Source organism: Urocitellus parryii, chromosome 15, assembly GCF_045843805.1.
Source record: "Urocitellus parryii isolate mUroPar1 chromosome 15, mUroPar1.hap1, whole genome shotgun sequence".
Lineage (NCBI taxonomy): Eukaryota > Metazoa > Chordata > Mammalia > Rodentia > Sciuridae > Urocitellus > Urocitellus parryii.
Window position 1 is genome coordinate 42020839 of NC_135545.1, and position 24252 is coordinate 42045090.

Sequence of the window (24252 nt, forward strand, 5' to 3'; positions counted from 1 at the left end):
GAAGAATATGAGAAATTTTATAGTAGAAAAGTCTGAGGAGACAGCCATGGCTCCTCTGAAGGGGACGGGACAGCTTTTAACAATGGCATAGTGTATGGGTATAGGATATGGGGAAAGACTTTAGGAACATGACATAGTTGTCCTTGATATGGCTCTATCCATGATGTACCAGGCAGACCTGGATCCTATTGGAGTTGGCCCAGGAAAGCAGACCTGAGAGGGGAAAGATCTAAAGATGTAGGCAGGGCTGGGAATCCAATTGAAGAAGCAGGTGGCAAGCAACATGTCTAGATTGAGTTATGACAGAATGCCTGCCAGGTCCATGAAGGCTGTGGGACCTGGCCTTGAGGAGCTGCATGTGTCTGCATCATCCTAGGAGTTCAAAACCAAGCGTCCACCTGAACACACACCTATGTGCTACTAGGATGATTAAATATGTCCATTGCTCTGGGGCCTGTTGGGCAAGACATGGTCTTCCTCCACCTCAGCCATAGCTCTACTCCTGGTCACCAATACATTGTTTTTTAGACCTCCTCTGTGTAGTGTGAGCCAACAGGAAATGCCAAACTCAGTTTCCATACCCTGGGATTCTGAGGAGGCAGACACAGGTAATCTAGGAAAGAGTAACCCACACCTTAATAATTCACACAGGAATCTCCTTCAGGCTCTCTTCTGTTCCATCCTGGGGCTAAGAGAAGCTTGGCACTGTGATGGGTGGCTAAGAGCCCCACTGGAAGGGGCCTGCAGCAACTGGCTGCCTATGTGCACAGACTGGCCCATGTGACCCATGCAGCAGGCGCCACATAAGCCAGATGTCAGCAGCTGAGAGCCCATGTACTACAACCAATTCGCGGTAGAAGCAGGGGTCGAAGGTGCTCAGGTGTGGTGCTGCAGAAGGCTGGGAAATGCCAAAGGTACGGAAAGCTGGGTGAGGCTCAGGTGTGAGCCGGAGGCGCTGCAGACACATGCCTAGAAAGACATCATCGATGGGAAAGAGCTCAACCTGTGCACAGGCACTTGCCAGGCGGTGCAGCGTAGCTCCAGAAAGAACAAAACCACCACCACCTGCGTAGGCTGGATAGGCAGGCAGGCCATACACAGCCTCTGGGATGTAGTACTTACTGGCCCTAGCACGGATTGGCCTCGCCTGCACTATTACGTCACCTGCAAGCAAGTCCTGCGCAGGATCCTTCGATGCTAGGAACTCCAGCAGGTTCCCCACGTGTACAAATACATCAGCATCACCTTTAAAAACAAAGCGCACGTTGGGGCAAAAGGCTGAGGCCCAGGCCAGAAAGTGGATCTCCTTAAGTGTTAAGTTGAAAAAAGTGTCATCGAAGGCCCAGAGCAAGATGTCCGAATATGCATGGCTCTCAGCATGCAGCAGTGCACGCCAGTGTGTCTGTGTGCCCACCCCCTCCGGGTAAGCCTTATTGGTGCTTGCACTCCTGGGCACCCCCAGCAGGAACACACGGCGTACAAGGGCCCCCTGCACGCGACCCTCGGCACCCCACGTCTGGCGCACAGCTTGTCGCCTCTCGAAGTCAGCTGCCACCGACTTGACAGCTATGAGCAGGTCAGGTCGGCCACCAGGTGCACCATCACCACGGCACTTGTGAGGTTGGTTAATGAGGAGTGAAAAGCGCCGCTGGTCCTTGGCGCGCAAGTAGCGGCGGAAATCAAAAGAGCCGGTGGGAGTGGGCGATGGCGGCGTGTCCCCTTCGTAGGCCGGTGGGGCTGCGCCAGAGTCCAGTACCTGGAATGCTCGGGGACCTGGGGTGGGTCTTTGTGCCTCCCGCCCTCGCGCTTGCGGCATGCTAGTAGTGGGGGCCGCGCCGTCGCGCTGTGCATACAGTAAGAGGCCAAGGGCGGCGCTGAGGAGCAGCGTGAGTGACGCATCCCGGCGTAGGCGCAGCCTCCTCCTCATGACCGCGTGGCCGACGCCCGCCCTCTCTTCGAAGGGTCGCCCGCAGAGCCTCTGGAAGCAAGGACGGGTGGCGGGTGGGGGTCAGAGGCTCCCAGCCCCGCCTCCCGGAGAGGAGGGTGCGGGAGACCACACCCTGGGCGGGGGGTCTTAAACTACCGGCCGTTCATTCCCCTCCGTTGCACCTCCTCCTCGCACCGCTGGGACTAGCAGCCTGAAGGGACAAGATGTTCCCCCTTGTAGCGAACTCCCATCCCCACCGACTCCAGCCCGGGAGGGTGCCCAAGAGGCTAAAGCCGGGCAGAAAGGCCCTTTCTCAGCCCTACCTTCTCCCACCCCTCACGCTAGGACCGAATCCCTTCTACCTTTCTCCTCCCCGCCCCAACCTCTGCTCTGGGATCCCGACACTCACTCTGGGAGCGGCAGCGTGGCCCCCTGACGCTGGAGCCTCGGGCTCAGCGCAGGGTCCCAAGGGCGGCCATGGACGGGGCCTGGGCCAAATGCAGCGTTGGCAGGAAGGGGACCGAGGCCGTGCCACGTGACCCTCCAGCTGTGCGCGCCCGGACATCTGGAGCTCAGCTCCGCCCCAGCGCCGCGCCGGGAACTCAGAGTGAGGATTAATCCCTGAGAGGATTCCTTAGGGGCGATTCTTGCTGGGAAGGCCTATTCTTGGTGCTAGCTCAGACTCCCCAAGACCGCTTTTCTGAGGCCTGGTAAGTATTGGTGTCTCTGGTTACCCCCCACTCGCACGGAATGCCCCCGCCTGCCACCCAGTAAACTGCCCAGTGAGGACGGTTTGCACACACAAAACTGCTTCTCCAGTTCTCGTTACTTATGCCCAGATGGGGACGCTGCTTCTTAGGCCCAGGAGGATCATACAGGCAGAAAGTACTGTCCCAAATCTTTTGGAATTCAGTCCAGGAATCCTCTGTGCTTCCCCCATCCCACCTCTCCTTTGTCCCCATTGTGATACCAGACAGCAGGCCAACCCTGTCTGCATGAACTTCCCAGGCAAGCAATGCAGCCCTGTCTTCCAGGAGCTTATAGGCCTGAGTCCAGTCCCAGATTCAGTTTTGAGTCTCCTGCTCCCCCGCAGAGCCTCCTGCACATAGAAATGTCACTGCTGACCAGATTGGGTTAGCAGGGATTGGTAAAGCTCCTGGAAGAGGCCACTCAGCAAAAGCTTTGACCTGAGATCAAGGTGAGCAGAGTGGCACCCTGGAGCCTGAGATCCCAGTCCTTGCCTAACTCTGCTGCCAGCTTTCAACTGTCTCTTCCTGGAACTCAGGGTCTCCAGACCTCAGCCTATGTGGTAGAGCTTGGAGTAGAAAACCCCCAGGAAAGGTGTGCATCACTGCTTCACTTCCCACTCCTTTCCATGGTACCTCCACCCAGAACCTCCATGTTATTAACTGAATACACCTCAGTCTCAACTGATCTGTCAGCCGGCTTTCTTACCACAGTGAGTATTCCCTGACCCCCAAACCCCTGGTTTTCCTCTTTATTCTTGGGGTTACACTTTTCTAGTAAGTGTCCTTCAGTCCCACTCTGTCCATTCATGAATCTTTACCCGTGACCCTCCTCCTAAACCCAGAACTATATACCCAGCAGCCTTCACACTCCCTCACTGGATGTCCTACAGGAACACCATTTCCCATGAACAGAGCAAACAGGGCCACCCCAAGCCTCCATCCCACTGGCAAAGGAAGAAACTTTGGGTCCTCTTTACCCCATTCCAATCCAGGGTTACCAAGGCCAATTCTTCTTCCTGAACATCTCCTGGTGTTCATCCCTTTTCCTCCATTGCTGCAGCTACTGCCCCTTCAGTATCTGTCTCCTTCTTGCTGCTTTTTCTTGCAATCTCTCCCTCTCTCCTTCCCCCTCTCTCCGTGCATGCCTCTATCTCTCTCCCTCTCTCTTTCTTTCTCTCTCTCTCTCTCTCTTCATCCTCACCAGCCTCTCAGTCTTAATTCCCAAACCCTTCAAAGGCTTCTCATTGGCCTCATTATTAAATCCAAATTCTGTAAAACGGCTCACCAGACTCCATGTTCTCCTTCACTAATGGGTCATTCAACAACCCCCTCCAGCCACTCTAGACTTCTCTTCCCTATTCCCTTCCTCAAGACCCCAGGGTGCTTGCTATGCCCAGAGCACTGCCTTTCTCTCAACTCCCCACCTCACCTTTCCCACCAGCTCATCTCTTCAGGATCCTAACACCAGCCTGGGGTAGGCCTCTGTGTTCCCACAATTCCCTGAGTGAAAGTTACATTTTATTACCATTGCTAGGTACTTGGGTCTCACACTGAGTGAGCTGGGGCAAGCGGGATTTGGGTATTTGGTTCACTACAGTATTTGCAGCACCGAGGGTGGTGCCTAGGACAAGGAAATTCCAGGCGCTTATTGAGTCACTGTTCAAGGAGTGAAGGGGGTGAGGGCTAACCAGAAGATTCTCTTTTGGGGATAGAGGAAGATGAGAACGACATTCATACTGTCTCCATCAAAGAATCTAGAGCAGAATCCCCAGTGGTATGTCCCAGGAGCTCAACAGGTGTTCCTATGGATCCTGGAGAAGGCACTCAACTCTGCTGCAGGAGCTCAGTGAAGTAGAGGTTTTAAATGTAGTTGTAGGGTTCCAGTGGATTTGGAAGGAGGGTCAGCAATAGTAACAGTAGTAGCAGAAGGGACTCTAGAACCATCCAGATGCTCCAAACGCTGCTGGGCTCCTGGTAGACTGCTGCATCCTTGGAACCGGGTCTAGGCCAGGCCTCCATCAGGACCTGCCATGCCCAGCAGGTCCTCTGCCAGACTGGTGAGCTCATTCTCCTCAAGCGCCTCTACTAGGCGCTGCAGTGTGGCTCGGCGGCCCTCTGCCTGCACGAAGCGACGCAGCAATTGGAAGGCCTGCTCGTACAGCCCATCACGCTCGTATTCATAGGCCAGTGAGTCCAACGCTGGGTCGCGCAATGCCCGACAGCTGCGCTGCAGTGAGCGTCCCACCCTACGCCACTTGAGGCCCACTGAACGTGCAAACGTCTGTTGATCCTGCAGGCTCAGTGGCCGATTCGCTGTGGAGGGAGTTGGGGAGGCAGGTGGGTGGGAGGGACCCAAGAGTTGGCCTCCACCTGTGCCCAGCCACTGACGTCTAGCCTAACCATCACCCCTGCCCAAACTCCAACCTCCCGGGGACCCCACCTTTGCGCTTGCACCTCACCTACTGGCCGACCCTGGAACAGAAACGTCTGTCCAGACAAGGGCGGTGGCTTTTCCTCTGGCGGAGAGGGGACCAGGGACTGCGAGGGGGCTGGGAGGACATCAACATCCACATCCACATTATCACCCTGGCCCTCCAAACCACACGTTAGATTGCAGAGCGCATCTTCCAGCTCAGCTAGTTCCTCATCCCGGAGCCGGTCGGGCTAGGGAAGGGAGTACGAGGTCAGAGGGGCTTTTATCCGTGAATCCCCACCCTACCCCATGGGGACCCCATCCTGCCGCACCTTCTGGGCTAAGATGCAATTCAAACAATGCTCCTCGTCCGTCAGCCAAGCATCTAGCCTCTCGGCTCCAGCGCGCAGCTCCAGCTGCAGCGGTACAGAGTGTTGGGCCAGCGCTGCTGCCAAGCAACTTTGCAGCTTGGCGCGCAGAGTTCCTTCCCGGTAGACTTGGAGGAAGCGGCTACAGGGCTGTCGCCCACAGAAACGCAACTGCACAATCAGCTGCGGGTCGCTGCGGTGGATCTTGAGTATCTGCAGCACGTCTGGGCTCTCAGCGCTCTCTGCGGAGGTGAGCAGTCAGGCGCCAGGTGGTCCCCAAGAGGTCCCCAAGTGGGGCGTTCTCTAAGCCCGAGGAGGGGCAAAGCCCATGGTCAAACCCCCGTCCCCATTCTCTAACCTGGGATACTAGATTATCCAGAGTACCCAGCTTGGAAACAAAAAAGGGAATGCAAATAGCAACAACCCAGAAAGCAGGCCAGGATCTATCATATAGTACATTCCAAGATAAGAGTAGGTGCCACCTAGCCCTATCTCTTAAATCCCAAATAGAAGAGAGGGGCTTTGCAACACAGAAAGGGGGCATATGCCCTGGGCCACCAGGCCATGTGCATAGGCAGGCAGGGGAAGGGCAGGAGGTCTCAGGTCTTTGGCTTCCACCTAGTGTGGTTCCCTTTCCCCTGGAAAGAGAGGAGTTCTTGATTTTCTAAGGATGGAGCTGGATGCCCCAACCAGCTTCAGCCTCCTGTGGCTTCTACCCTGAGATGAGAAAGAAGAACCTGGAATGATAAGTAGTGGGGAGGGGTCTTGGGCAAGGAGTGCTGTAGTGAGAGAGGAAAAGAGAAGAGAGAAACCTGTGATTACTAGGAAGGAGTGAGCTGGCTGCTCCACAGTGGGGGGCATCGAGTAGCGGGACATTAGTGCAGAAATAGGTAGATGTACAATCATGGATAAACATGATTATGCTCAAGGACACACACATGCAGTAAGCAGAGAAGACAAATCCTACACAGCCAGTTTTCTCTACCTTACACTTACCCTCCCTCACCCAATTCTTTTCCTGAAAGTGGCTATAAGCCCAGGCCCACCAAATCCAGGAGGTGGGGTATTACCCCTGCCCCACCCACAAAAGAGCCTAGCCCACCTCTTGCTCTCCCATTCCTACCCATTTACCCACCTGTCAATGATGTCTGTAGAGCCCTGTATACTGCCACCTTCTTCTGGGGGTGTGCATAGGCATCAGACAGAACCACCTTGTCCAGTAAGGATTCCAAAAACAGGTATGCACTGCCCACCCACTCTTCGTGCCCATTTGGCCCAGCTGCCATCTTACCTCCTAGAGACAGACAGGCACAGGCATCTAGGTTATCCTAGCCTTGGAGACAACCATCCAATCCCATGTGTGGCTCCAAAACACTGTGAACATCTGTTTGTCCTTCAGGCTCAGTGGCCGATTCAACTGGCACACTTGAGGTAAAGAGTTCACAGGTGGCACCCTGTGCCTCTGGCTCTAAACAGAGCCCCTCCTAACCCAGACTTACAGTGAATATTGTCCTTCCACTATCTTCCTGAAAAAATCCAGGATCATGGTGGCAGAAAAGTGGAGGTGGACCCTGCAGTGGAAGCAGAGAAGCTCTGCCTCCTCCTCAGGTCAGTGTCTTTTTTTTTAATATATATTTTTTTTTGTTTTAGTTGGACACAATACCTTTATTTCATTTATTTATTTTTATGTGGTGCTGAGGCTCCAACCCAGGGCCTCGCATGTGCTAGGTGAGCGATCTACTAGGTGAGCACTCTACCACTAAGCCACAATCCTAGCTCAGGCCAGTGTCTTTTTTACCAAAACTGACAAGAGACTATTCTGGATAGTGCCAATGCCCCAAGGCCAACCAGACCTAGGTCCTGGCCTTGCCTTCAACTTAAACTTGGGTCCCCAGGGTCCCTGTGGGTCCACAGCCGTACCCTTAGGTTATTTCATCTACCTTCCCACTACTACACCTGGCTTCACTTCAAAAGAAACCTGCAGTTTAATCCCACCCAGATTCCTTCTCCCAATCCCAAGATACCTCTAAGAACTTTCTTCCTCTGTTTTCTCAATCTCTGTCCAGGTCTGGTCATATGAAGCAAGTCTGACCAAACTGCATATTCTCTCACTATTCTAGTTTGGGTTTGGGGAATAGGGCTCAAGTTGGACCAGTGAGAATCAACCCTGCAACTCTGCCTGGATCAATAGGAAAGATGTACTAATTTCCTTTCCCCTGGGGCTAAACTGAAGGAAGGGGCGGTCTGTTTTGCCATTGCTTGGAAAGAGCCTGGTTGAGAATGAAACCAACACAGAAGGAAACAAAGCCAAGAGATGGAGAAGGGAACTTCTAACCACTCTATGGCCCTGGATTCAGCTGTCCCTGAAGCTCTTACAGCCTGGACTGTTCAGGTATGTAAGAAAAACCATCCCTCTTTGTTATAAGTCCTTGGAATTGGGCTCTTCTCCAACTCAAATTATTCTATTGTAGGTTCATTCCTATCCAGATAGTCAGAGCTCCTTAGTAGTAACATCTTCTCCAGTCATCTTCTATCAAAGTCTGGCAGGAAGCAAAATTCCCAGCCAGGCAACCAATGTATTGACCCTCTGTTCAGTGGCCTCCCAGCTATTGGCCCAGGAAGAGACAAGTCCGACAGCTCACCTGAGGGGATACCCCCTCTTTCTAGAAATGAACTCAATTCCCCAGCTCCTTATCCCATAAGTCACATTCCTTTACTTTCTGTCAGCATTTACAGATAGTAGGTTCAGAAGGGTGCTGAGCCCAAGCTCTGGGCAGGACAGAAAGAGGATTCCCAGCTGTCTTCTATTTACAGACAGGGAGCCTCAGGGGAGGGGGTCCCAGGAGGAGCCAACTCTACAACCTTGAACATCCTTGAGGTTAAGGCAGAGAGCAGAGGCTGCACTTCAGACCTTCCCCAGGCTCTAACCTGAGGGCCAAAGCTAGAACACTATTTAGGCCCTCCAGCATTACCCACCCTGGCAAGAGAAATGAAAACTGGCAATGGCCCTACCCTGGGTCTGAACACAGGGGACACACTTTTTGGAGTTCCCACTCCATGCAAGTCATTACATAATTAAAACATTAATACTGTGTATTTACCCAAAACAGTAATCTGAAAATTAACAGATCAGGATTGGGGGAGTGGCTGGGGTAATTTTTGTTTCATTTTATTCAGCAATATCTTCTACTTTATATAAGATAGAAACATTTGGGGCTGGTACTATAGCTCAGTGGTAGAGTGCTTGCGTGGCATGTTCAAGCCTTGGCTTCAATTCTCACCACCAAAAATAAAATAAAGACACATTTCCTTTGTGTTTAAAAAAAAAAGCAAAGTAAATGTCTTTATTAAAAGGGATGGAGGGCCAGGCGTAGTGGTGCAGGCTTGTAATCCCAGCAGCTCAGGAGCTGAGACAAGAGGATGTGGGTTCAAAGCCAGCCTCAGCAACAGGGAGGTACTAAGCAACTCAGTGAGACCTCATCACTAAATAAAATACAAAATAGGGCTGGGAATGTGTCTCAGTTGTCAAGGCCCCTGAATCCAATCCTGGTACCAAAAAAAAAAAAAAAATAGGACTGGCGGGGGGCTGGAGTTGTGGCTCAATGGTAGAGCACTTGCCTGGCATGTGTGAAGCACTGGGTTCAATTCTCAGCATCACATATAAATAAATAAAGTAAAGGTCCATCAACAATTTATATATATATATATATATATATATATATATATAGAGAGAGAGAGAGAGAGATAGATAGATAGATAGATAGATAGATAGATAGATATAGATATAGATATATAGAGAGAGAGAAGAGAGAAGGGGCTGGGGTTGGGCATAGTGGTGAATGCCTGTAATTCCAGCCTGGGAGGCTGAGACAGGAGGATTGTGAGTTCAAAGCCAGCCTCAGCAATAGCAGAGGTGCTAAGCAACACAATGAGACCCTATCTCTAAATAAAATACAAAATAGGGCTGGGGATGTGGCTCAGTGGTTGAGTGGCCCTGAGTTCAATCCCCAGTACCCAAAAAAAGATGGTGAGAATGTATCTCAGTGATAAATCCCTAGTAACAGAAAAAAAAGAAAGAAAAACAACAGGATGAAACTCAAAACTCTGCAGATGACAAGTAGGGCCAACAGAGGTTGGGAGCAAGCCAAAGAGGCAAAACAAGTGGGGAGCCCTGGATAAGTGGCCTAGCGGACCCTGGAAATGTTTCCACTTTCATATCTTCCTAGCCCCCTGACTTGGAAGTAAATGCTGACCTGATGAACATAGTTTCACCTCAAAGGATATAAGTAGGGACAAAATGGAACAGATCAGGCCTGCTATTAGGCACTGGAAACCTGGAGATGGGGCGATGCCCAACACACTAGTACTAGGCACATGGGGGAAGTCTGCTTGGCTGGAGCTGGAGCTGGAGCTCCAGATTTTCCTTTTGGGAATCATCCTTCCTGCATGTCCTTCCACAGAAAACCCCTCTTTGGGAAGCCCCGAGCCTCACCCACCAAGAGTCCACCCCTGCTCCGTCTGGGCCAAGGCTTCCAGGCTGGCCCTAGGCTTCCAGGCTGACCCTGTAACCAGGTTTATCTGGATGACATTATATGGATATTTGAGTATCAAAAAGTGCGCCAACTACAAGAGGCCAACCAGGCATCGCACCCTAACACAAAACATGTGTCCTCATGCAGCCCTACCTCTGGCTGATTGGCAGGGACAGCCCCCAAGAGTGGCCCAAGGACTGAAAGCCTGCAATTCTGGGTGACCAGCCCGGCGCGCCCCCTACTCATCTGCTGCCCCGTTTGGGAGCTCTTTAGCTGTTTCAGGCCTCTTTACAGGAGCTTCCCCGGTTCCTACTAGTCCACCTTCATTCTGCACGTGCCCGGGGGTCTCGGCTCACAGAACTGTTCAGACCAGCCCTGCTCTCCCTTCACCCTCAAGTTCAGGGCCCTGCCACCCCGCAAAAGCCCTTGGTTGGGGCAAGGAACCTGCAAGGGTCACATTCCGTACTCCCCACCGCCTCCCATTGAAAGAGCCCAAGAGGCCGCCGCAGTAGCTGGCCAGAGCAGCCGCGGTGACAACCGCGCGATGCCCACGCTTGAGAGCCAGGATCAGCCTCTGCTCCTGCCACACCAGCAAGCCCACCCATTAACTGCACTAACCTGCCCGCCTTGGCCGGGCCTGAGTTCCCACGCCCGCCAGGCTCCGCTGCACTGAGCCGCTTCCGGGTGTGCGCCGAGGCGCTGGGGCGGTGCCCCCGTTCGAGCCGCCCAGTTCGTCCGTGTCCCGCCTTCCAGGCAGCTCCTTCCCACCCTGCTGTTCTCTGCTGCCGGTCCACTGTCTCTGGGCAAAGCCCATCTGGTCCGCTGAGCAGGTAAGATTACCAGCGCCCGAGGTTGGATGGCAGGAAGAACTGCCCGCAGGTCGTGACTTTTGGGACTTGCAGTTTTTACGAGGGGGGAGGGCTGCAGTGTAAGAGCTGCCAGACTTTCATCTATTCCTGGTGGATCAACAAGAAGACGCCCCCTGGTGATCAGAATTTTCTAGTGCCCCCTGGGGATCTAGTTTGACAATCTGATCTCTACTAAACCCACTAAAATCCCTGTGCCATGGGTCCCAGGTACAAACCTGGCCTAGGTATCCAATTCCCAGCGTACACTTCACACGTATTCCAGAAGAGACCTCTACCTTGGAAGATACGGGGGAAATACTAGCAAGTGATGTGAAATGTGCACAGAACACTTCAGGCACCTTGAAACAAAACTGGCAACTTCATAGGTCAGGCGCGGGGTGGTGCACAAATGTAATTCCAGCTACTCGGGTAACTGAGGCAGGAGGATCCCAAGTTAAAGGTCAGCCTGGGCATTTTAGCGAGGCAGTCTCAAAAAATAAAAATGACTGGGGTTAGTGGTAAGTTCAGTCTCTCTCTCTCTCTCTCTCTCTCTCTCTCTCTCACACACACACTCTCTCTCTCTCTCTCTCTCTCTCTCTCTCTCTCTCTCTCTCTCTCTCTCTCTCTCACACACACACACACACACACACACACCTTAAAAGAGGACGCACATTTTCCCTCTAAAAGCTGCGCTCTGGGGTGGCTCTAGGAAGTTCCAAATTACTAAGCGGGAGCCAGGGCTGCTCAAGGATCAGGATCCAAATTTGAACTACAGCTCCTCAGAGGCAAGAACCATCTGACCCCAGATCCCATGCTTTTCCTTGCAGGTCTTGCCGGTTTTAGAAAGCACCCGGGACACTCCGGGGCTAGACCCCGGCTGCAAAGACGTTTCCCCTCTCTGGGTGGATCCCGCCGGGCCCCGCCCATGCCACTGCTCTCTGATTGGCTCGTTGTCCCTGACAAAACTCTTCATGAATTCTTCCGTCTGGTTAACCCTAGTCACTCTAGTGGCTGGCGGGATTGGACAAAGTTTCTCAACTTGGAACCTGTGTAGTCACCTGGTGACTACACAATTGAAAAAAGAGTTTAAAGAACCAGAAACGCTTTGGCACCCAGGGCCGGCTTTATGAACCTGAAACCTGCGCAGTGGGGCAGAGCCCCCACATTTTGCAACTTATTTATTTATTTATTTATTTATTTATTTATTTATTTATTTATTTATTTATTTATGGTGCTGGAGCTCGAACCTAGGGCATGCTAGGAGAGTGCTCTACCTCTGAGCTATATCCCTAGTTCTTCTTTTATTTTGAGACAGGTTCTCCCTAAATTGCTATTTGCCTTAAACTTGTGATCCTCCCCAGCTCTGAAATTCTTAACGTTGTGAATAGGAATCCCATATCTTCATTTTGTACTGGGTTCTGCAAATTTTGTAGCGGCTTTCAGTCCACAAATATTTCTACACCCAGGCTCAGATGTTTCCTGGGCCCAGGGATGACCCTGTCTCTTTCTCCAGTCCGGAGCTGTTGGAAGTGGTGGAGCCCCCGACCCAGAGCCACACCATGGTGGAGCCAGGAGAACAACTGCCCCAGGAGGTGCTTGCTCTAATCTTCCGCCACCTGTCACTCAGGGATCGTGCTGCTGTCGCTGGGGTCTGCAGGGCCTGGGCAGCTGCTGCCACCAGCAGTGCAGTGTGGCACGACACAAACATCAGGTGAGAGGGCTTTTCTGTCCCCTGCCATTCCTCATTTTTATACTTTCCCTGTGAAGTCAGGGATTAGGGAGATTTATTGACTTCCCGCAAAAACAACAAAAACCTAACATTTATTGACCGCCTACTACATATCAACACATATTAACAATACATAAGATTCATATATTAACCCATTTAATCCTCATGAAAACCTGGTGTGACAGTATTATTATTGCACTGATAGGAAACAGAGGCAAAGAAAATCACTTCCCTATGGCCACTCATCCATAGAGTGGCAGAGGTGAAATTTGAACCTGGCAGTTCAAGGTGCCCACGTGCTTCCTTAGGACAGCTATAGTTCCTGAAATATTGGCTGTCTATGACAGGGTTTCAGCTGCTGCCGTGGGGCAAAGGCATGGTGCAGAGGGAGAGGTGTGTGCACTGGGAACAGGAAGTGGGGAGGGCAGCTTGCACACAAATTGAGAGGTTGGTGGAGTGTTCTCCCCTGTCGTTATGAGGCTGCCAACGCCTTTTCTTCACTGTTCTAACCCAAGTTGTGACAGTGAATGGGAAGGCATACTGCCGCCATATCTGTCTGTCTGCCTGGACCACATTCACAACCTACAGCTGGAATTTGAGCCGTCGAGGAAGCCGAGTCGCCGGGCAGCCACCGAGCTGCTGATTGCACTGGCAGACCGTGCCCCAGGTCTTCGAGGTTTGAGCCTGGAGTGCCACGGAGACAAACCGCTCTTTGACGCAGGCCGAGACATCCTGGATGCTGTGCATGTCCTCTGTGGGGCCGCCAGGGAGCTGCGCCACCTTGACCTGCGGCGCTTGCCCTTCACACTGGATGACACGCTGGTGCTGCAGGTAGCCTGTGGCTGTCCAGAACTCCGCAGCCTTTTCCTAGATAACCATACGCTGGTGGACAGCGTGGGGCCAGGCTCAATACTCAAGCTACTGGCTGCCTGCCCGCGCCTGCGCACCCTTGGCCTGCACTTGGCCAGCTTGTCCCACGCTGTCCTCGATGCGCTGGCTGAGCCAGATCGCGCGCCTTTTGCACTCCTGGCCCTGCGGTGCGCGAGCCCTGAAGATGCACGCGCGTCCCCACTGCCCGATCAAGCCTGGGCAGCATTGTACTGCCGCCACCCTGGGCTGACTGTGGAGCTGGAGCTGGAGCCTGCACTGCCAGCTGAAAGCGTGATGCGAGTCCTGCAACCTGCAGTACCCGTGGCTACACTGCGTCTCAACCTCTCAGGTGACACTATAGGTCCGTTGCGTTTTGCCGCGTGCCACTACGCCACAACCTTGCGCGCACTTGAGGTGCGCGCCTCCGCCTCATCAGAGCTGGACACTGCGCTAGAGGAGCTGGCGGCGCGTTGCGCGGGCCTGCGTGAAATACACTGCTTCTGCGTCGTGAGGACATCGGTGTTGGACGCCTTCCGCGCGCACTGCCCGCGCCTGCGCAGCTACACGCTCAAACTAAAGCGTGAGCCACATCCTTGGCGGCCCACGTTCGTGCGGTGATTGGACAAACCCTCCCTCCCCTCAAACCTGAGGCCTCGGAGACGCTGGAAGGAATTTCCCAAGCACACTCAAACTGCCAGTTCTTTCCTTGGAATTCCATGTCTCTTGTGCCTCTTGGGACCAGTGGCACGGTGTCGGTTCGGTAGAGCACAGGTGCCCTGAGTCCACTCAACTTCTGCAGACGCCAGCTCTGTCCCGGCCGTACTGGGGTCCCCCAGCTCTTCTGCATGCTCCATGCCAGCTCTGCGGTCCGGCATGGGGGAGGGCTGGCACGGGTGTGGGCCCGGCCTTAGGGGTGAGCTTGAAATAAACAAATCCTACAGTATCTCTGCATCCGGTGAAAGGCGGGCTAGGTTCTGAAGGGGAGGATGAGGAACGCGCAGAGCCGAGAAAGAGCCGTCTGGGCAGAGGTGCAAGATGGGGCTGCGGGTGCGGGAGTCAGGGGCGGGGCACTTCGCCCTTTTGGATTGACAATGCCCCAGCGTTAGGCGGGAAAGGTCTAGCTTCCTCACTATCTTATCGGCCCGCTCTATCTGGGGCTTCACTAGGACTTTCCTAGTTCATAGTAAAAAGGCCGCACACGGGCTATTTTTCCCAAATAAAGGAAATAGAGAGACTAAGATGAGATTCGAACCCAGGTCTCCCTCCTCACCCCATCCCTCCACACACATCCGATTCAGCCAGCCTTTCTGTCTGCTGGTGCCCCGGCCGCTGTCCGAGCCCCGCCCCGCGGGTTCGCACGTGGCCCCCGCCTGACCCGGCGCCCGGAGGCGGAGTAGGGCGGGGCGGGAGGCAAACGCAGCACTTTCACGGCTTTGACAAGCCCGCAGCGGCCGGGCCGCAGCGCTGAGCCGGGCCGACACTGCGCCATGCAGGAAGCGCCAGCCGCGCTGCCCACGGAGCCAGGCCCCAGCCCTGTACCTGCCTTCCTCGGCAAGTTATGGGCGCTGGTGGGCGACCCCGGCACCGACCACCTGATCCGCTGGAGCCCGGTGAGGGCTGGGGCCCCTCGACTCTCCCAGTGGTCCCCGGGGTCCCTCCACGTCGGTGAACACCCACGCCCACTCAACCCCAGCCGGGGACTGGGCTGTGGGTCACTCCGATTCAGCCGTCCAGGGTAGTTCACCTTGGAGGGGATGTGTGAGATGAAGATGAGGCGACTTCCTCTGGGGCGGAGGAAGGGTTAGGAACCTCCAGGAGACCTGGAGCCAGAGGCATCTCCTAGGTCATTTAATGAGAATGAAATGACCCCACCCCATAGACAGATCGGAAAACACACCGAGAGAAGGGAGGGCTGGCACTGGCTCAATCAGGGTCACATCGTGGCTCTGGCTCTGGCTCGGGTCTGGGACCGGTCCGAGGTGGAACCAGGGTTGGCCTCTGCTACTCCTCTTTGAGAACCTAGTCTGGGTTACGCTAGGGGTAGGGTTTCACTGTGGTCGTCCGGAGCCGGGCCTCAGGTGGTTCTGGCCCGGCCTTTCCATATTCCCATGAGCGGCACTGACCCCTGAGTGAATGAGTGTGTGCGCGCTAGAGCGCCGGCCTGATGGTGGGCGGGCGCCACTCACCGAGTCTGGTCTCTACCCGCACCACGGGTGGGCGGCATTCTCGGTAGAGTGGGACCAGCTTCCTTGTAAGCGATCAGAGCCGCTTCGCCAAAGAAGTGCTGCCCCAGTATTTCAAGCACAGCAACATGGCGAGCTTTGTGCGTCAACTCAACATGTGTGAGTCCCTCAGGCCGGGTGGGGACAGGGTGTGGGTGATTTGGTGCCAAAGATGGAACGACTCACCCCCGCCCCCCACGCCCCACTCTCCAGATGGTTTTCGGAAGGTAGTGAGCATCGAGCAGGGTGGCCTGCTCAGGCCGGAGCGCGACCACGTCGAGTTCCAGCACCCGAGCTTCGTGCGTGGCAGGGAGCAGCTACTGGAGCGCGTGCGGCGCAAGGTAGGGACAGCGAGCAGAAATGAGTAAACCCGCGTGGGGTGTTAGGACTGCTGGCCCTGTTCTATGAGATTCTGCCTCTGCGGTGTACCTTCTGCAGGTGCCCGCGCTGCGCAGCGATGACGGTCGCTGGCGCCCTGAAGACCTTGGTCGGCTGCTGGGCGAGGTGCAGGCTTTGCGGGGAGTGCAGGAGAACACTGAGGCGCGGCTTCGGGAGCTCAGGCAGTGCGGGGGAGGGGCGGCCCTGGTGGGAGGTTCTGGGTGAGAGGATGCTGGCCACCAGAGGGTTCTGGGCAGCCCCTTCAGCTCTCCTTCCAGACAAATGGGCCCAGTTGTGGAACTCTAGACTCTCAATCAGGTGGATGATTATTGGGGTAGTGACCCGGGTCCCTTCCCTGCCGTGCCATTCTGTGTGTGTGTGTGTGTGTGTGTGTGTGTGTGTGTGTTTGGGAGGGAGAGTGTCAGAGAACTCAGATGCCTCAGCACCCTCCCACCCCTGCCCCTAGGCAGAACGAGATCTTGTGGCGGGAAGTGGTGACGCTTCGGCAGAGCCATGGTCAGCAGCACCGGGTCATTGGCAAGGTGTTCCTCTTCTTCTACCTCCCTTCTCCCTCTCACTCCTGGGCACCCCTCTACACCCAGTCCTCTAGCATCCAAATTAGTCCCTTTCTCAAACCCACCTGGAACTGCCTGTTAGGGTGAGGGGGGTGTCCAAAATAGGAATAAGCCCTTCTCTTCCTCTTCAGCTGATCCAGTGCCTCTTTGGACCACTTCAGGCTGGGCCCAGTAGTGCAGGAACAAAGAGAAAGCTGTGAGTGAGAGCCAAGGATGCTCACCCCCAATTCTCCACTTTCAGGACCTTCTCTCTGCCTAAGACCCCTGGCAGGGACCCCTTCTCTTCCAGAAACTCCTTCAGGCAGAACCCTCAATCCCACTCCTGGCTGCACATCAGCTTCCTCAACCCATCTGGAACTTTTCCCCCTCCCCCAACACCACAATCTGGTACTCCACTCCCAGGACCTTACCTCCAAATTCCCACACCAGCAATCCCTTCCCCTCCCCCCAAAACATCCCAACTGCAGAGCTTGGGGCTCAAACCATGCTCCCTCCCTCTCCTCTACCCCCAAAGGGCCCCCATCTCTGGGGGGGAGCCCCTTCCACTCTAGCATGTGACTGATGCCCTGGCAACAGGCCTCAGCTCTGCTGACTTGGCTGCTGGGGCCTGAGGGAGGGAGAGAGGGAGGGAAGTATAGGCTGAGGGGCATGGGGACTGACGCTGCCCCTACCCTGAGGGACCCTGATCATCCTGTATAGGTCTCTGATGCTGGATGAGGGGAACTCATGCCCAACACCTGCCAAATTCAATGCCTGCTCCCTGCCTGGTGCCCTCCTGCAGGACCCCTACTTTATCCAGTCGGTAGGTTTCTTTTTCCCCTTTCTCTAAAGCACAGCTGTTTCTTCTCCCGATTTCCCCCCAAAGAAGATGGAAGCCAACCTTCCCACCAAACAGACCCAGGTTCCCCAGCATGGACTGAGCCTTCCCCCTCACACCCTGCCCCTTAGGCCCTATAGTCCAGATGGGTGCTGTTTGGGTTCTAGCTTTCCCAGTGGTAGAGGTCAAGGACTGGGTCTAGTTTTCTATTTACAGCCCCTCCCAGAGACTACCTTGGGCCTCAGCCCTCACAGGGCCAGGGGCCCCATCATCTCTGATATCCCAGAAGATTCTCCATCCCCTGAAGGGCCCAGGCTTTCTCCCTCCAGTGGTGGCAGGAGGTAAGGAGGACAGGGGCTGCCCTCTGGGGAGCCTGTCTGGGAGGGCCTGGCAGCCCAGATGGCTGTAGGGGTGGGGGAGAGGTCAGTGCCAGGGTCTGGTTGAAGCTTTTCTCTGGTACAGGGAGAAGGGCCTGGCACTGCTCAAAGAAGAGCCGGCCAGTCCAGGGGGGGATGGCGAGGCCGGGCTGGCCCTGGCCCCAAACGAGTGTGACTTCTGCGTGACAGCCCCCCCACCGCTGCCTGTGGCTGTGGTACAGGCCATCCTGGAAGGGAAAGGGAGCTTCAGCCCTGAGGGGCCCAGGAGTGTCCAACAGCCTGAACCAAGGGGCCCCAGGGAGGTACCTGACAGGTAAGCAGAGCCCATTCTTGAGGTGAGTCCTGCAGGCCACTTTTGCAGATAGAACAACACTCTGGCCCATGAAACTTCCCTACTTTGTCTGCCCCTTGGTGGCTGAGGAGGATATTGGGCACTTATGATTTCTCAGAATGTGCTCCAAGGAGCACCTACATACAAATCCTAAACAAAGTAGGAACTCCTAATCAGATCACCCAGCTCCTCTGTGGTAGGACTGAGGAATCCACATTTTTAAATGAGTTCAATGGGATGATTATAATATACACAGTAGTTTAAGAGCCCCTTGTATTTATACTTGCATAAGAGAGAATCTGTCCTAAGACTTCAAGTCCTAGAGGAAGCAGGGACACTCTGTGTCCATTTATGGGGAAAGGAGAGTGGCATTTTCTAGATGTTGGGGGATTTAAATCCTCTTGCATCCAGGTTCTTTGGGAACTTAATAGGGGGTGAGCACTGCAGGCCAACAGCAGATTTTTGTGCACAGGGGACCTCTGGGTCTGGAGCAGGGTAACAGAAGCCCAGAGAGTCTGCTGCCTTCGATGCTGCTTCGGCCTCCCCCTGAAAGTGTGGAGCCTGCAGCACCCCTAGATGTGAGTACTTCTGGCATAGAAGCACATGCACTTCTGGTTCCTGCTGTCTGCATAGCCTGAGAGGGCAAGCACTAACCCAGAACTTTTCCCAGGTGTTGGGCCCCAGCCTTCCAGGGCGAGAATGGACCCTGATGGACTTGGACATGGAGCTATCCCTGGTAAAATGGGGCTGGGGAGGGCCACACCCTTTGGTCCATAGCTGTTCTCAGAGAGCCAAAGCCATGTCTGAGAATTGCCCAAGTGAGTCCCCAGGTTTCTTCCTCAGCTATTGGGCTCCCTCCCCAACTCCTTTCTGGGGTTCTCCCACGCAGATGCAGCCCTTGGTTCCAGAGAGAGGTGAAGCTGAGCTGGCAGTCAAGGGATTGAGTTCTCCAGGTCCAGGTAATGGTTGTGGGGACTCAGGAAGTGGGAGGGAGGCCATGACTGCTGAACTGCTATGATTGATGGAGTAGGCCGCTTGGGTTTTACAGGGAGATCCCCTGAGTTCAGGCTGCCCTGTATATCCTTCAGAAGCTCCCCTTCCCTTCACCGTGGGTGAGAATGGGGAGGTTAAGAATGATGTTTTATTCTGACTTGACCAGAAGTCAGGGGGCAGGGCTGTCCTCCCCTAGGAAAGAAGGGGGAACACTCCTTCCTGCTAAACACAGCCTCGCTCTTTCTAGGAAAGGACTCCACGCTTGGGGGCCCACTCCTGCTGGATGTCCAGGCAGATCTGGGAGGCCCAGCCCTGGCTGTGCCCGGGGCTTTAACCATTTACAGCACCCCTGAGAACCGGACCTCCTACCTGGGCCCAAGGGCCAGTCCCTCCCCCTGAGACCCATGAGCCTCTGAAGGGATCTTTTGATGTCCCTTGGGGACAGGGGTGAGCCTATCCCCCACTACTTAGCGGCCTCTCTCCATTTACCCCCATCAGAGCTGTGCACATAAACTGCATCTTTTTCTGTGCTTCTGGTGTCTTTTCTCTATCGACGAGGGAGCCCAGGACTCAGGGGGTGGGATGAGCAGCTTTGCAGAGATCCCAGAGATCCCAGAGGCTTTAATAGAGAACCTTGGGAGAGCCGTGGTGCTGGGGAGCCAGCCCCTAACTCCTCCGGCCTTGAACCTGGCCACTGCAACCTCCTGGAAGCGGGGACTTCGGGTGGCATCCAGCTCCACAGTGCACATTCTATATGACCCTGGACAAGTCGGGCCCCTTCTCTAAACCCCATCTGTAACAGGCAGAGAGCAGGGGTTGATGAGAAGATAGATGGAAAGCTCCTGGGAATGGGCAAGCCTAGTGTGGGTACAGGATGTGTGGGACCGCGGCCGAACTGTCTCCTCCCTGGCTCGTGTCCAGTGCGCCCGGGATGGGGAGGGAAAGCGGACTATGAGAACGTCCCCAGCCAGGGCGCGACCTCGCAGTCAGACGCTCAGCAGCGGGGAAGAACGCCCCCTCCCCCCCCCATTCCCGGCAGCCCTGTCCGCCCCGCCCCCGTAGCAGCTGCTGCACCGGTCCCCACCCCTCCCGGCCCTTTCTGCACTGTCATCTCCTGCCCCGCGGAGGCTCGACCCGGGAGCGGGCCGCCCGAAACGGGCCGAACCACGAGCCCCACTCCACCGGGCAGAGGAAGCAAGGGAATCTCAGATAGGGCTGACTTCGAGCCTCACCACCCGCAGCGGCGCTCGCAGGTCTGTGGGCCCCGCCCTTCCGCAGGACTCTAGCTTGGGACTGGGTGGAGGGGAGGTCAGGGTACCCTACGGTCGCGCATGCGCAACGGCTTCGCAGTTTCCACGACCCTCGGAGCTCTGCTGCAACTGAACCCTCACCGCCAGCTGGGGATTGGGGGCCTCACCCAAATCCACGCTTCGCTACCTGGAGCTCCGGGAAACATCTGGGCCTGTCACTTGAGAGAACTAGCGGCGACATAACTTCGATGTTCACCTTCGAGCTATGAAAGTTTCAAAGGGAGGGTCCAGAACAGCCGGGGTCTCTGCTCCCCAGGCAGGACTAAAGTCAGGGCTTGGGTTAACAGGAGAAGGCGACTAACGTAAAAACAACCTAGGAAGCCGGAGGGAGAAGGAGGGGCCAGTCAGGTCTACAGCCTTTCTCTCTATGTCTGGCTAGAGTAGGTGCTGGCCCCCTCTGTCTTCCGTGCCCTGCAAAGGGGGACAGTCTTTGGAAGCCTCAGTCCAGGAGAACAGAGGATCTCTGTGTACATAGTGCAGTGATGTCAGTTAATGAAGTAGTGAGGTGATATGCTGGTCACTGGAGTGCACAGAAGGAACCATCTGCCCTTGAACACTCTGGCATTGGGGTGGACAAGAGAATATTTGAATGTTGGAGGATGGGTCCATGAGTGGAGGGAGGGAATGGTATTTCAGGCCTAGGGAGCAGCATCAGCAAAGACTCAGAGATACCAGGAACATAGTGAGTTTTCCCAGAACAGAGTGGTGGGGAGAAGTAGAGAAGAGCCTCACTGTTCTGAGTGGTGAGTGGTAGCTAGAATAACCAGACCAGATAGCTAAGATAAGCAGTAGGGGCAGGAATAAGGGGTAAAGCCTGACATTCTGCTTGACAGGAGACCTTGGTATAGTTCAGATTGGAGCAAGTCAGAATCTAATTCTATTTTGCTTCTCTGAGTCTATCTCCTCAGCTGTAAAATTGGAACAATAAATCCTACCCCAGAGAGTTGTCAAAGTCACTATGCTGAGGGATGGTGGAATTAGAATGAGAAGTACTCAGAGGAACTGTTACAGGAGATGAAGTGAATGGTGGGGTTGACAGGAAGGAGCTGATGGAAACACTGAGATACATTTGTCACAGATGAGACATGAAGGGAGATGGAGGGTCAAGGGTAGTTCTGACCTGTGCTTGAATCTGGGGGATAGGCTGACAATTTGATAAGAGGGGAGGGAGAGGAGCTTGGGATATAGCTCAGTTGGTAGAGTGCTTGCCTCACATACACAAAGCCCTGGGTTCAATCCCCAGCACCACACACACACACACACACACACACACACACACACACACACACGAGTGGAGGGAGAGGTGGCTGGAATGTGCAGTGACCAAAGGAAGCACATCTTGACACTAAGGGGTTCTGAAAGAGACCTGGGAGGCAAAATGGGGACTAAGACTCTATAGACCAGGAAAGGAGGGAAAACACTACATGGGAAGAAGAGACCAGGAAGGATGCTGTGTAAATAAAGTCAAGGCAGGGAAAGGGGCAGAGGGTGGGAGGGGTCCAGGGCCTGACCCCTTTGTCTAATGTCAGGGGCCTTGCTAAGGCTGGCAAAGAGATGGGCTGTTGTCCTTGCTTGGTAATAAATAGACAAAGCAGATTGATTTCTACCTAGTCCCTACAGTTTGGTAGAAACAGTCTCAAAATGGGAAGAAAAAGTTTAGCAACCTTTCATGAGCTGGGCCCTCAGTATTTTAAGATCAAACAAGAGATGACTGTCATTCACAGGCCAGCAGGGAGTCAACTGGGTCTTGGGTGATGTTAGGAGATCTTGGTCAGAGGTAGGATTCAGGAAGATTCAGGTATCCCTGCTAGGTACCTGGGAACCAAGAAGGGCCATGAGATCATGTTGGGGTTAGAACTGGGTGGTGATGGTGAGGGTAGAGGATCAGGGCCTGTCCTGGCAAGTTGAAAGAGGAGCAGGGCAGGCTCTCAACAGTTTGTGCAGAGGGTACTGGAGGACAGATTGTGTAAACAGGGAATCCTGATCCAGGGGTTCTGCAGGGTCCAGGCAGGAGGTAAAAGACTAGACTCAGAAGTGAGAATGGTAAGAGAAATATTTGTCAGACTGGAAAGGACTTGACTGCAAGCTGTAACCTTGGGTCTATCCTAGGTTTTTCTCCTATTGAGATGGGGAAGCAGACTGGAGAAAGACCAAGAAGTGGTGGCAAATGCCTGAAATCCCAGCAACTCATAAGGCTAAGGCAGAAGGATTCCAAATTCGAGGCCAGATTCAGCAATTTAATAAGGGTCTTAGGAGACCTTGTTTCAAACTAAAAAGAGCTAAGGATGAAGCTCAGTGGTAAAGCACCCCAGGGCTCAACCCCCAGTACGGGGACGGGGGCGGCGACGGAGGTTTGTTTGGATAAACTGGGTTCTTACTGTCGGATCTGCAGGCGGCTGGGGCTCAGAAGGGAGGCTCTGATTGGGAGAGCCTAAAACTGACGTTTAGAGAGGGGAGGAGCCTTAGAAGACTGGAGAGAAGCTGCAGGCAAGAGGCGGGAGAAGAGTTCAGTACGGTGGTGCCCGAGTCCTGTGCTGCGGAGCCATCTGGCCGCTGAGGTCAAGGTGAATTAGACCACAGCCAGGGATGTTCACTGGGATCCTGGAAGAGAGGTCAGGAATGGAGGACCCCCGGTGCCCACTACTTCTCTCCCCCTCTGTGTGCAGCCCGGACCATGGGCAACTCGCAGGAGCGGCCTTCGGAGACCATTGACCGTGAGCGGAAACGCCTGGTGGAAACGCTGCAGGCGGACTCGGGACTACTGCTGGACGCGCTGGTAGCACGGGGAGTGCTCACCGGGCCGGAGTATGAGGCACTGGATGCACTGCCTGATGCTGAGCGCAGGGTGCGCCGCCTGCTGCTGGTGGTGCAGAGCAAGGGCGAGGCCGCCTGCCAGGAGCTGCTGCGTTGCGCCCAGCAAACCTTGCGCGCGCCAGACCCAGCCTGGGACTGGCAGCACGTGGGCCCTGGTGAGCGCACGTAGACCAGGGGCGTGGCTTGGGAGCCAAGCAAAGGCTAACAGAGGGTTGGTGTCGTGGTATCCCCCAAAAGTAGGTAAGTGTGTGTACTAAGGATTGCAGAAAGATAACTTGAGCCTGAAAGACCCTCCCACTTCCGCCGCAGGCTACCGGGACCGCAGCTATGACCCTCCATGCCCAGGCCACTGGACGCCCGAGGCACCCAGTTCGGGGACAGTGTGTCCCGGGCTGCCCAGAGTTTCAGATCACTATGAGGCAGGAGGTCCTGAGGGCTCTGAAGCAGTGCAATCCGGAACACCAGAGGAGCCAGAGCAGGAAGCTGAGGCCTCTGAAGGGGCTGAGCCAGAACCAGAACCCCAAATGGATCCAGAACCAGAGCCGAAGGAAGATCCAGAACCAGAGCCGGAGGCAGATCCAGAACCAGAGCCTGAGCCTGAGCCTGACTTCGAGGAGGGGGATGAGTCTGAAGGTGTGAGGCCTTGCAAACTCTGTAGTGGTTTAGCAGAGGGCATAGCTCAGGAAGTTGACTATTGTCTCTTCCTTTCTAGATTCCTGAAGGCCAGACTACCTGAAGGCCAGAATACTGACCTGACATTTCCTGCCCAAGCCCAAGGAAGATAGAACCTGGGATTATGCTGGAGCGGGATCCAGTGCCACCAAAGCTCCATCATCTTGTCTTATTGGAAGTGAATAAACTCCAGCTAACCTAGGCATTTTTTTTTTTTAAGGTGGTTTATGTCTCTAAGAACCTTAACATTCTGGTGCCCCCACAACACTCCAACATCTAGTTCACAATCCCATTCCACACACAACAGCCCATGCTGCAGGTGATCTC

At 54.6% G+C, this 24252-nt stretch overlaps 5 protein-coding genes across 8 annotated transcripts; 3 read left to right on the forward strand and 2 right to left on the reverse strand.

Moving 5' to 3' along the window:
* Positions 1 to 62: 62 nt before the first annotated feature.
* B3gnt9 (UDP-GlcNAc:betaGal beta-1,3-N-acetylglucosaminyltransferase 9) lies at positions 63 to 2398 on the reverse strand. Its single transcript, XM_026413275.2, has 2 exons — positions 2337 to 2398; positions 63 to 1978 (listed from the first exon to the last, which is right to left on the reverse strand). Exon 2 carries the CDS (start codon positions 1925 to 1927, stop codon positions 719 to 721), a length of 1209 nt encoding a protein of 402 aa, XP_026269060.1. The 5' UTR covers positions 1928 to 1978; positions 2337 to 2398; the 3' UTR covers positions 63 to 718.
* Positions 2399 to 4216: 1818 nt separating this feature from the next.
* On the reverse strand, positions 4217 to 10711 carry Tradd (TNFRSF1A associated via death domain). The gene is made up of 5 exons (XM_026413261.2): positions 10608 to 10711; positions 6593 to 6751; positions 5422 to 5699; positions 5136 to 5340; positions 4217 to 4989 (listed from the first exon to the last, which is right to left on the reverse strand). The coding sequence occupies exons 2-5, from the start codon at positions 6741 to 6743 to the stop codon at positions 4679 to 4681; spliced, it is 945 nt and encodes a 314-aa protein (XP_026269046.1). The 5' UTR covers positions 6744 to 6751; positions 10608 to 10711; the 3' UTR covers positions 4217 to 4678.
* Positions 10712 to 10736: 25 nt separating this feature from the next.
* Positions 10737 to 14401, forward strand: Fbxl8 (F-box and leucine rich repeat protein 8). The gene is made up of 3 exons (XM_026413260.1): positions 10737 to 10819; positions 12351 to 12548; positions 13082 to 14401. Exons 2-3 carry the CDS (start codon positions 12397 to 12399, stop codon positions 14052 to 14054), a joined length of 1125 nt encoding a protein of 374 aa, XP_026269045.1. The 5' UTR covers positions 10737 to 10819; positions 12351 to 12396; the 3' UTR covers positions 14055 to 14401.
* Positions 14402 to 14860: 459 nt separating this feature from the next.
* Positions 14861 to 19640, forward strand: Hsf4 (heat shock transcription factor 4). Of its 3 annotated transcripts, none has more exons than XM_026413259.2 (13): positions 14861 to 15046; positions 15670 to 15778; positions 15872 to 15999; positions 16097 to 16221; positions 16503 to 16578; positions 16743 to 16807; positions 17311 to 17413; positions 17631 to 17769; positions 17995 to 18118; positions 18609 to 18714; positions 18807 to 18872; positions 19026 to 19095; positions 19377 to 19640. In XM_026413259.2, exons 1-13 carry the CDS (start codon positions 14924 to 14926, stop codon positions 19526 to 19528), a joined length of 1386 nt encoding a protein of 461 aa, XP_026269044.1. In that variant the 5' UTR covers positions 14861 to 14923; the 3' UTR covers positions 19529 to 19640. The 3 variants fall into 3 exon arrangements, with proteins under 3 accessions (XP_026269044.1, XP_026269042.1, XP_026269043.1); XM_026413257.2 differs by having other exon boundaries at positions 17645 to 17769; positions 17891 to 18118; XM_026413258.2 differs by lacking the exon at positions 15670 to 15778 and having other exon boundaries at positions 14907 to 15046; positions 17645 to 17769; positions 17891 to 18118.
* Positions 19641 to 20195: 555 nt separating this feature from the next.
* Nol3 (nucleolar protein 3) lies at positions 20196 to 24126 on the forward strand. Of its 2 annotated transcripts, XM_026413320.2 has the most exons (5): positions 20196 to 20382; positions 22832 to 23003; positions 23106 to 23408; positions 23563 to 23886; positions 23966 to 24126. In XM_026413320.2, the coding sequence occupies exons 3-5, from the start codon at positions 23114 to 23116 to the stop codon at positions 23971 to 23973; spliced, it is 627 nt and encodes a 208-aa protein (XP_026269105.2). In that variant the 5' UTR covers positions 20196 to 20382; positions 22832 to 23003; positions 23106 to 23113; the 3' UTR covers positions 23974 to 24126. The 2 variants fall into 2 exon arrangements, with proteins under 2 accessions (XP_026269105.2, XP_026269104.2); XM_026413319.2 differs by lacking the exon at positions 22832 to 23003 and having other exon boundaries at positions 20197 to 20382.
* The last annotated feature ends 126 nt before the right edge of the window (positions 24127 to 24252 follow it).